The sequence below is a fragment of the Colias philodice genome, chromosome 25 (genome assembly GCF_061535455.1).
Source record: "Colias philodice isolate Cphi_HAF_F1 chromosome 25, ilColPhil1 Martin Lab GWU primary, whole genome shotgun sequence".
Lineage (NCBI taxonomy): Eukaryota > Metazoa > Arthropoda > Insecta > Lepidoptera > Pieridae > Colias > Colias philodice.
The window spans coordinates 8558697-8571274 of NC_143110.1; the positions used below are offsets into that span (position 1 = coordinate 8558697).

General features: G+C 33.4%; 1 protein-coding gene across 1 annotated transcript; it reads right to left on the reverse strand.

Annotated features, from left to right (window-relative positions):
• Positions 1–4430: 4430 nt before the first annotated feature.
• LOC149477565 (gastric triacylglycerol lipase-like) lies at positions 4431–6019 on the reverse strand. Its single transcript, XM_089710668.1, has one exon. It carries the CDS (start codon positions 5985–5987, stop codon positions 4734–4736), a length of 1254 nt encoding a protein of 417 aa, XP_089566794.1. The 5' UTR covers positions 5988–6019; the 3' UTR covers positions 4431–4733.
• Between the last annotated feature and the right edge of the window lie 6559 nt (positions 6020–12578).

Here is a 12578-nt window from a genome sequence, read left to right on the forward strand (position 1 = left end):
TCTTATAAAAAACCGATAGATATAATATTGAAATATATTGTCATGTAATTGAGGGGTGGAATACTTTACTACTAAACTATGTGGTTTAAATTATAATAACTAATACGAGTTGTTTTTGTTAGAAACGTAATTATTCATTTAAAGTAAACCTTGAACTAGACACAAGCCACGACTGTTAAATAATAAAGTGTTTATCGCATGTGTACCTACATGAAATAACCACTAAATATTTAATTAGGCAATGAGAATTATATGAAAATATTAAGACTATATGTTCGTTATTGTAAGTTTTCAAAATTTTACCTGTTGTCTATGCTAATCCGTGCGCCAAAGCTAAATTAAAAATGCAAATCGATTAAATTGAGGACTCCAACCCTTCACAGTCGATATACCGCACACACGCACTCAGCGTTATGCAATTGTAATTGTATTATGTATGTATTGTAATATGTAATTCATTTTTTCGAACTGCGAAGGAGTGGAATTCCCTTCCATCGTCGGTATTCCCGGACCATTACAATCTGCAGCCCTTCAAGTCTAGAGTCAATAGGCTTCTTCTAGGCAGACGTGTTCCTACATAGATCACATCACCGCTTTACATCAGGCGGGATAGTGGTCAAATGCCTGCCTATTAAGTATAAAAAAATAACAAACATAAAATATATTGATTTGGGACCTTTATGAAGTAACAATATATAAAATCTTGAATTGAGTCCAAACGAAGCATGGAAAAAGGTGTAACTATTGGAAATGTTTGATTATGTTTAATTATATTTGTTTATTTAAAAATCAATACTTATGTACATTTATTATTTATTTAAATAACTTCCGTATAATCCAGCAGTAGGTATAAACCTGTTAAGAAATAGATTAGTATGCATAAAATTAAATATGTACGTATTTCCTAATAATAATAATTATTATTAACAAAACCATGTCGTTATCACTATATCAACTCAGGAAATTAAAACACATAAACATATTCTTCAAGACCTGTTATAGTTTTTTATTCGCAAGATATAGTTAGCTCAAGTATTGAGTACTTATTTAATAATTTTATCTTACCGGAAGCAAATAAATTACATTAACGATAATTATTAATTGTTATCTATACTAATATTAATAATGTATTGTAAAGAGGAAAGATTTGATTGTTTGTTTGTCACGATTTATCTCCAAAACCAATTGTCCGATTCAAAAAATTCCATCACCATGAGAAAGCCTCGAACATTGTTGGCGCGTCATATTTTTTCTTCGGGGTCAATCCGGACGAAACAGATTATGTATTTATTACCTAGGTATATTATAAGAAGACAAACAGTAAGTTACGGCTACATATTTTTGTTATTATCCATGTTGTTTTTTAGTTTTTGACGAGCAGATTACTACAAAGTAATTTAACTTATAAAATACAAGTTTGTTTGAGCTAATCTACTGGTAGGTACATATATTATATTAAACCCCAAACCTAAAAAAGTCAAAAATTAACATGTACCTACGTAATATATATGCAAATTTGTAGTAAAACGTTGTTATCGATTTATTCATTCGAACATTTTACAGCGATTGTGGTCCGTAAAAATCATTTAACTTCAATTATGTACATAAAATTCACATAACATTAACATTTTACATAAATAAATAGCTTTCTAGAATCCTAACTAAACTCGTTTTACTCCAAGTTCATTTAATGGCTGGCGTCCACTAGGCGGATCGGGCCGGGCCGCATCGCAACGCAAAAATACGCCGGCCTATGTTTTGTATGAAACATCGTCCATTAGCGACGGATCGGGCCGGGGCGGGCCGCAACGCATTGGCGGATATCGCTTCGCAGGCGGATTTCTGCCGGCGGTGCGCTGCGGCCCGGCCCGCCCCGACCCGTTTAGTGGACGCAGGCAGGCGGATGAGAGCGGCGAGCGTCTGTTAGATAAAATCCGCCTAGGCGGTCCGCCGCGCCCCGTACAGGTGGACGCAGGAGCAAACAGCGCGTCCATTAGAGACGGCCCGTTGCGATGCGGCCCGGCCCGATCCGCCTGTAATGGACGCCTAGCATAACACCGCATTATCACAAGTACTTACACGTAAGTATTTGAAGAATGAAACCTGTGGCTGAAGTAGAGCACTGCAATATGTGAAAGAAAATTTGAAGCGCACGAAAGCCGCGGGAAAATGCTAGTATAATATAACACTCGAGTAAATCCAAAAAACTCTAGGTACTTGAGAGAAATGGCGTTAACAATACGCTTCTAAAATAAATTGCATCGAACGGGTCTAAAAGGTCATCGCTTCGTTTATCCAACGTAGAGGTGTTAGCCTTTTTGAGTTCGAGAGCAAAAATAGAAAAATACCGAACAAAAATCTGCAATTTCTCTGCGCTTCAGAGGTTTATAAGTATTTTGGGAACGTGTTCACGTGTGAACTAAATGGATTTGGCTCTACGATATTTTTTAAGTCATTTACATGTTTTATGTTGTGGTTATATTTCAAAATTCAAAATTGTTTATTTGGAACAATAAAAACACACAATACAAAAACTTTATTGAAACACGAATAATAAAATTTCTACGGTACGTTATAATTTTTAATATTTATATCTATAGAGATGCCTGTATGGAAAAATATTTAAAAATGCCCATACATACGTAGACACATCTTATATTATATTATGTCGATGCGACCATTTCATGAAGTCAGCAAATCTACGATATAGCCACGACATATACACAATGACAAAAGAAGAGAATAGAACTTCTCATTATACTTAAAAAGTCAAAACAGTTTAAAAAAATGTTAATACGTGAGAAATTAGAAGAATTATTAAGTTGCATTTTTTATAAAATATCATTACTGTAACTAAAGGAAGTTTCTGAAATTGTTTTAGTTCTCAGAATACGAGAAATCTTAAATACTGAAGAGTGACTGATTTTTCCTTACATTTTCTTGAAACAAATTTTTATAATTAAGTATTTCAACTAAAACTTTTCTGAATAATAGCATATTGATTACAATATACGCGGATATTAGATACGTAATTATTATTAGAACCTTTATACAAGTCATAAACAATTTTGCATACACAAGGCATTTTATAATTATTCAATACTAGCTTTCCGCCCGCGGCTTCGCCCGCGTTTTCAAAGAAAAACCCGTTCCCGTAGGATTTCCGGGATAAAACCTATCCTATGTCCTTTCTCGGGTATCAAAATATCTCTATACCAAATTTCATGCAAATTGGTTCAGTAGTTAAGGCGTGATTGAGTAACAGACAGAGAGACAGAGTTACTTTCGCATTTATAATATTAAGTATGGATAGCTATATAATTATTGTAATACTGTGATACTACCATGATTAGTACCAATCAATACACATAATTGTAAAAGAAATTCAGATAATATCTACGCTAGAAAATATATTTAAAATATATAAAAAGACAACAAGGGAAAAAGGAAGAAAATAAAAATACTTATGTATATTTAAGTTCATTTATTTAATGCCTTCGGGCTTCGGGTCTATAATTTGTTCATATTGATCTAAACAACGTACATGATTTCAGTAATAACTTAACATAAAATAATCAACTGATAAGAAACGAATTTGCACTACTGCTTCATTGAATCGACTGATATTATATGAAAATAATAAACATATCTTACTATCACAGTAAAACAATTTCTGATAAATGCATGAACAACGAACACAAACCGTTTTAAAATGTGTATGACGTAAGCATTATAAAACGTACAAATCTTAAAGATACCAACATGAATATTCTCATTAATTCTATTAATATTATGATTTAATATTATACAAAACAAACAAAACCTAATCTATCTAATAGGAAGTAAGATAACCCCTTACTATAGTAGGGGAGGCCAAGAGGGGGATTTTGGGATTTACTCGAGCGCGTCAGATTACTATAAGGGACGGTACCTTAGCTATTCATTAGTACCTCTAGTCAATATGAGCAGTTATGGTTGGTGGGTGCGCTCAGGGGCCCCGCTGGAAAATTTGAATAATCCATAATTCCCTAAGGTTGAGCTCGAATCGTCAGATTAGCGAAATGGGGACTTCTTATATTGTAATTAACCCCCCCATATATTAATCTGACGCGCTCGAATAATATTACTTTAATTTTTTACCCTTTCTTCATAGCGATTAAATCGCCACTTAAATCGTCAGATTAACGTATACTTTTTTTCAGTGACGTCCTGGAGCATGCAAAATATCAATATCTAACGCGCTTGAGTATTTCCAAGCCAATTTTTTTCTTTTTTAAATTAAAAAAAATCAAAAAACCCTTCCCCACCGCTAAAAGTGAAAACATTATAGGACCTTTTTTTCTCGCTATGGTCTAATCTACCAATTCTAATAGGTTCCCGTGACGCTCGAGTAAATCCACATTTAGCATCCTGGGCTCCCCTACTACTAGGTATATTGCAATATTCCAGTTGCAAATATTGAAAAATAATATTAAAACCTAAAATATTTCCCACTCGTTACTACATTCAAGGTATTCAAGACCACTGTCACATAAATGCATACAACATGATATATTTGCGATTTTCCCTCTCAAGCAAACAGGAAGTCTCACGTAAATAAATAAGGAAATGAAATACATTTAAAAACTTATTTTATTATCACAGATTCGTATCCTACACTATACTAGAGCTATTAATGCATGTATAATTTAAAAAATATCACATAATATTAGATGAACTTGCATTTAGTTGTATCATCTGCTGAATTTTAGCAAATAATGATGAACAGTGGGAAAAATCAATTCATTTGTATACCGACTGTATGTGTTGTCGAAATGATTCCACAAGGGATCAGCTACTTGTTTGACCTGAAGCACATTTGGCAAATTATCCACCAACCACTTTATGTCTTTTGGGTCCACTAAATAGTCATTTTTTCCATACATAATCACCATGGGCACTGTGACACTGTTTAAATTATATTTAGGAGGTTCTTGACTTCCATATTTCTTTAAATTCTTCGCTTTACCATAGTCAAACTTTTGAAATTTATCAGTCATCATGCTCTGCCCGTACCTGGCCATGTTTCTAACGGACGTGCCCGCAGGAAAATGTCCAAACATGACTCTTAAGGTTTCATTCGATATAGAGCCAGGGTGGAAAGAATCGAATAAGCCTTCAGCGGTTCCGCACACTGGCTCTGATAAGGCACCGACTTGACATATAAATCCAAGCAGCTCTTGCCCTAACGCACCCTTTGCAAATACCTCCTGCAGACCAGTGGTGGTTAAAGCCGTTTCAAAAGTAGAAATTCCTGTACTCACTATTCTATAGATCACAGATTTGGTGTACGTCTGTCTCGCTGCTGGAGCCAATCCGATAAGAAGGTTCACTTTTTCACAATAACCAGGCCTCTCTGAACACATGACGAAAAACGTGCCAGAACCTTGAGAGTATCCAATGTAATTCAACTTCTGGAGCCCCGTGTAATTAAGTACATAATCGACTGTAGCGGGAATGTCGTATAATCCAATTTCATCGACAGAGAAATCCCAAAATTGCGGGTGCTTATCCGGGTTGTAGTGTAAATGCCTGCGAGCGTAGTAGTTTCCCCGCTGGTTTCCAACCCACACGTCGTAGCAGGCATCAGCGAGGAGGTACGCCAGCCCCGCATTCGGCCCTGCATCAAGCCACGCATCCGAACTCTGCAGCAGGCCATGCATAAGAATCACCGGTGGTTCTCTGATCCTCCCATGGCAATTCCTCCCACGCACAATCCGAAAGATCGTCAAAACATAATCGTCTTCAGTAATCACTGTATGCTCTTCAGATTTATACCCATATTTTCCCGCTAATTCAGTAAAATTAAGAAGACTATCTTTGGGATAACCTAGAGATCTCTTGGTATCGTTATTGAATGGCAAGAATTTAAATCGAAGCACGTTACCGAGTATTATGGCGACGGATATTAGCAGCACGTTCACCGTAACGTTTGCTTTGGACGCCATCCTATCAACTGACGATATGACTCGTTTAAACTCATATAAAGGATCGAATCGTAAAATATACAAGTATATAATATATACTTACATAATTATGATAAAAGCGACGTATAGTATGCTATAAAGACGGGCAAGGTCACGGTCCGATTGGAATTAATAGCAATTGTTTTTATAGTAGACCGGGAGATACTGACACAAAATTTCGAGTCATTTGTAACAGGATGGCGGTTCTACAGGGGTCTTAGTACGCAATGACAAAAAGAAAAACGATGGCGTGAACGCTGGTACCGGCGGCTTAGTCGCGTGGGCGTTAGTCGAACTCGTCGGAAAATAGCGAAAGTCAAACGATTTGTAACAGTATGGCACTTATTTTTCCTGTAAGTTTGAGGATCAACAAATATAAATACAAAATTTCAAAGATCTAAGTGTTGGAAATCCTCACTTATATAAATTAATAATAAATTAAGTTTTCAAGTATAACAGCACTTTTTCCCCCTACTAGAAGTATGGCAAATATAATAATGGTCACATTTTATCAAATACTCTCCAAAAATCCAAATGCAATACTGGTACAAAAAGTTTGGCGAAATAAAAATTTTTTGCAGATTTTCGGCGGTATGGCGACCATTTTGAATCGTCCGAAAAGTATGGCATGGCGATTTTCGTAAATGGCTGCACGACGATAGTTACCTGTGCAAAAGTTAGCCTGGTACAAATGGTTGAATGATTGTTTTATTTAAATCAACACATTCGCGTCGGTATGGCGGGCTGTAAGTCACACCGGAAAAGTATGGCATGACACTACCGCCTACTACTTTTTTATGGGCTATCGGTAAATTCTAAAATTTTTGTGTTACAAATCGTTTGACTTTCGCTATTTTTCCGACGAGTTCGACAAACGCCCACGCGACTAAGACACCGTTACCAGCGTTCACACCATCATTTTTCTTTTTGTCATTGCGTACTAAGACCCCTGTAGAACCGCCATCCTTGTTACAAATGACTCGAAATTTTGTGTCAGTATCTCCCGGTCTATAGTAGCTGTGTTTCTAGATTGAATATAATATCCTTATAATATCTACTTAAAGATAAAGATTTATCTGTAATTATAATATTTTTGTATACTTCTTTATTCATAAAAAAAATTAATATGAATTATTAAGGCTTATAATAATTTAGATATTATTCTGTTATTGAACTTGAAAATTGGATGTAATATTTTAAACTGATATTGCGAAAAAGTAACACGAATGGGTAATTAATTAATTATTTATGAGCATATTAGTATTCAGCGTTTTAGTATTCCTATACAATTTTCTTTTTAATAAATTAAATTGTATTAGTTGAGTAATTTATTAACTCGTTAGAAACGAAATTCTCATATTGTATTTTGTGTTCTTCGTTATACAGAACATCTTAATTAAATGTAAGTAAATATTTATTAAGTGTTGTATCTCAGTAGATAAAGTCAATATCAAAATGTTTTTATAACATTTAATATACAGTTTCACAGATCTTTGAGGTACTAGCTGTGCCCTGCGGTTTTACCCGCATTGCTCCGCTCCTATTGGTCTTAGCGTAATGGTATAACGCATAAAGCCTTCTGCGATAAATGGACTATCCAAATATATAACAGTGAAATAATTTTTCAAAACGAAACCGTGCTTCCTGAGATTAGCAGCGTCAAGCAAACAAACTCTTTAGCTCTATAATAGAGCTAGAACTAGCTGTGCCCCGCGGCCGCGGTTTCACCCCATTTCTCCGCTCCTATTGGTCTCAACGTGATGATATAATAATATATTATATTATAAGCGCGTTCAAACAAACAAACTCTTCAGCTCTATAATATTAGTCTATTTTCAGAGTCCTAAACTAAACTAGAACCTAGTTGTAACACTTAACCACTGAACCTCGTTTAAATTAGAACTATTACTTGTATCGATTTTATAATATCCGCATTGTGTCAGTTAAAAAATAACAAAGTGGTTGTGTTGAAAGTTTTGGCCGTGATACAGTTTATTGGTAAATCGCATGCCTATTGGAATGTTTACGAAAATGTATCCAATTTTATTAAATAGATATTGTTATTACGTCAATACAGTTTTTGTACAATTTACGCGGTTTCTCTTGTTGATAGTTTGAAGTATGGGTAGAGGCTTGGAGTTAGAATGAAACACAACGGTTCAGTTATAATGAAGTATATGAAGTATATGTAGCATTAATGTTATAATATTATATTATTAATGCTACATTTACTTCATATACTTCAAGTTTAGGTTGGCAGGTATTGGTCGAAAAACATATATTACGTATTCATTTTATCGCCACCTTTGAGTACTGTTGTGTAAATGTAAAATAAAGTTTTTGACATATTCCAATTTAAATTTATCAATTGACAAAAAATAAACGCAAAAACATACCTACACGATTTTATGTTAATAATTTAGTATTTATTTCAAGATTTTTAAATAAATATAAAAGTACCTAAGTATAATAATTTTATGTATGTAAGTACTTAATTGGAAGGATTTTTGTTTATAACAAAATCTAAAAATAACATCGGGCATTCTACAATTACCTTGAGAAATTATATAAATATTTTTCCGTGGTATTTCATAAAATTACAACTGGTAAAACCAATAATGTATTTTTATTAAAATTATCGTATCAATTTATTTAAATAAAAAAACATTATATTTTTATACTACAAGCCCAGTTGGCTTTGTGCACATTTTAAAATCTTAATCTTAATACTATTATAAAGGCGAAAGTTTGTAAGGATGTATGGATGTATGGATGTATGGATGTATGGATGTATGGATGTTTGTTACTCTTTCACGTAAAAACTACTGAACCGATTACAATGAAATTTAGCACACACATAGAGGGTAACTTGGATTAACACATAGGATAGGTTTTATCCCGGAAATCCCACGGGAACGGGAACTATGCGGGTTTTCCTTTGAAAACGCGGGCGAAGCCGCGGGCGGAAATCTAGTAGCATATAATTATGTTTTTAACAAATATATACAAATCCGTTGCATAGTTTTATGTAAGCGCGGTTTCACCCCCGTGGCTCCACTCCTGTTAGTCGTAGCGTGATGATATATAGCCCATAGCCTTCCTCGATAAATGAGCTATCTAACACCGAAAGAATTTATCAAATCGGACCTGTAGTTCCCGAGATTAGCGCGTTCAAACAATCAAACTCTTCAGCTTTATAATATTAGTATAGATAAAAACAAAAATCTAATATTATTACTACATATCTACACGCAAAAACTATATTTTAAATTCACAAGGAAATAAGTCAAAATATACAATCTCAGTAAATACATATTTACCTACATATTATAAACTTCCTTTTAAATATGGGCATATGCGCATCCCAAAAAGGTAAATCCTTAGCGAAGGTCGTCCGTTGGTCGTCCAAGTTCACGACCATATTGGATATACCTACGTATGTTCTGATTAATTGTTTTTTTGCCAATTTTGACTTGAAATATTTAATAATTCGATATTTGACTACAGTCAAATATCGAATTATTAAATATTTTTTTGTATAAGATGATTGATGTTCACATTGTTATGGTATTAATGTGTTTAACATTCGGTTTTCTTTAGTCGTATTTTGTGTTTTATTTTTTTTAATTTGTATAATGTTGTGTGTTACGATACTTGCTTCTAAAGGTAAGAAATATAGAAAGAGAACTTCAAACTACAAAGCATTTTTTACGTTTTAACACCAATTATTGAATAGGTATAGCCCGATGGACTTTCTGAAAGTAAAATTTTCTTGGAAATACATATTTTGTATTCTTATTTCCTACTTAAGACTTGATTGGACAAATTATTTCAAGGTATTTCATAACAGAGTTTTTATTTTTCATATTTTACAACGTTTTTTATTCGGACAAAGACGCTGGCATTTACAAGAATAGGAAGGCGAGTTACAAAAAAGAAAATCTTTGTCTTATAGGAAAAATACTCTACTAAGTAAGTCTTAAGTCTTAAAATATCTCACGGAAGGCGAATATTTAAAAGAATGTAATTAATTAATTAGGTACTAAACCAGTTGTTGGTAAGTACATAAATATTTATTATATCCGCTTCATTAAAAACTATATATTTGTATGTAGTATATTTATAAGATTTAATGTGTATCTTTTTAAACAAGATTAGGGTTGATGTTGAATTCTGTAATTAGCAACATATTTTAGCTTAACGAAGACATAAAAATACTCACACGAAAGTAATACTGAACATACGAAGTGATAAAAAATCTTTCTCTTGGACTTAAACGAATTTAAGAAGTTATCTACCAATTTTTTTAAATTGTGATTTTGTTCATTTTTGTTGTGTAACTGTGTGAAATGCGAGGTGAAAATATATCTATTACATACTAATTTTATAAAGCTGAAGAGTTTGTTTGTTTGAACGCTCTAATCTCGGGAACTACTGGTCCGATTTGAAAAATTCTTTCGGAGTTAGATAGCCCATTTATCGAGGAAGGCTATACGCTATATATCATCTCGCTGAGATCAACAGGAGCGGAGCACTGTGGGTAAAACCGCGGAGCACAGCTAGTTTTATGATAATGACTTTCTAGAATATTCTTATTAGTTGTTAATGGCTCTTGTAAAGCCGCTCTATCACAATAGTAACTCCGTTTAAGGAAACCGCCGATGTGTATAAACATAATATATATTACAATAATTACTATCATTTCATTATTGAAAATGTTTTTTCACATTTTGGTATGTATGTCCCAATGTATGCTTAAATCATTAGAACTAGGCAGCGGATTTTGATAAAGTCTTCTTTTAAAGGAGTCATTCTAGACTCTAGAGGAAGGTTTATTATAATTAATTTTGTTTTAAACGAAGCCGTCCAAGCCGTGAATGGAAAACTAGTTGTTAGATATTAATTATTAAAAAATAATGATTATGTTAGAATTTTTAAATACATAGGTTAGATATCAATTTGGTTTAGCTTCGAACTAAACCTCATATGGCAAATGGTGATGTCATATAAAATCCACATAAAGTGATTCAGTTTTATGGTCATAGTCGATATCAATCATCTATTTAATAAAGCGAATGCCGAGGTTACCAATTCATCGATTGGATTGTATGGAAAAGATTATTTGTATGTTTGTAGACGTTAATCTTTGGAACGGAAGAGCCGATTATGAGAATTCTTTAAAAAGTTTACTACCGATCTGGGTAGTTAGTACATCTTTATAATATTTTTACTCTGTTGAATGAGAAAAAATCTATTTCTGAATATTATAAAGTATTATTTAACAAGGGTACAAGTCGACGCACGGTGTAGTCTAGATTGGTCACCACGCCCCGTCAATTTATTTTCATTCACAATGCCGGTATGAAAATATATACCTATGTTTGTTATTTGGTCAATGAATTAAAGGAAGAAACTTACTATTTTTCGTCAAGGAGGAATGATTTGATTTTATGTTTGTTTGTTATGATATAACAAATAATTGCTTGGTATTTTTTTTTACAGTAAATACTACATCTTTGCAGACAAGCATGGATTATATTTTTGAAGTTAAAACTTCATTAATCGCGTTGATACATTTTTGGTATAGGAAAATCTTACGGCCTAGCACTCTCGAAAAACTCAGCAGTTCTTCACTGCTTACTATTTTTCCCTTTCAGTGCGAACGAAGCCGGGACAAACAGTTAGAAAAGAATAAAGTTATTTTTATATTAAATACTTTGCTTTGGAACATTTTTTCTTATTATTTGCAAAAATAAACATATTCCCTTTTTTCCTTTACCTACTCTCACGACTATAACTAACCTACAGGCTATATACGAATGTATTTTAATTCTGCAAAAAAGCTGATCTTGACTCCAAAGCCACAAGCAGCAGGGATCGTTTTATACGCATTTACGGCACTTGCCCAATTACTTTGCTTTTATATCTTTTTTATATCTGAGATAGGGACTCGGATACACCCTCGTGTGGAATGTTCTGGTTTCTTTTTTAGGAACTGCGAGTAATTGTATGTCTGTTTTAAATTGATAGATGTATGTATGATTACACTTAGTTGATACTCACGTCAAAATATTAAGTGAAAATCTTATGGAGAAACAGCGGACGCAACGAGAATTTAGAAAGTAATGACTAATGATAGTTGATAAGTCTTTACTTTGAAAATAATCTGATTAATTTATAGAACTAGCTGTGCCCGCGACTTCGTCCGCGTGGAATAGTGACTGCATAGTAGTTACTACTTAACACATAATTATTGAGTAAACACGTCTTGAAACACGTACTATCATCATCTATCATATACAACTAAATTATAAGTACTTACACATTATTATATAGTTAAGAAATAAAATAAATAATAACACAAAAGAACTGTTAGTAAAATTTATTACTAAACTGAGCTATAAAACTTAGGTACAGAAGAGTTCAAAATTTCCAGGATGTGGTTATTCTCCCGCTCCCATATTCCTTCTACTTTCACAGACTTTCAACTTTTCCCTTTCACCCCTAGTAAATGGCAGAACCGATTTTGATCTAAACCATGTCTAATCATACCTATATATTTACATGTCATAT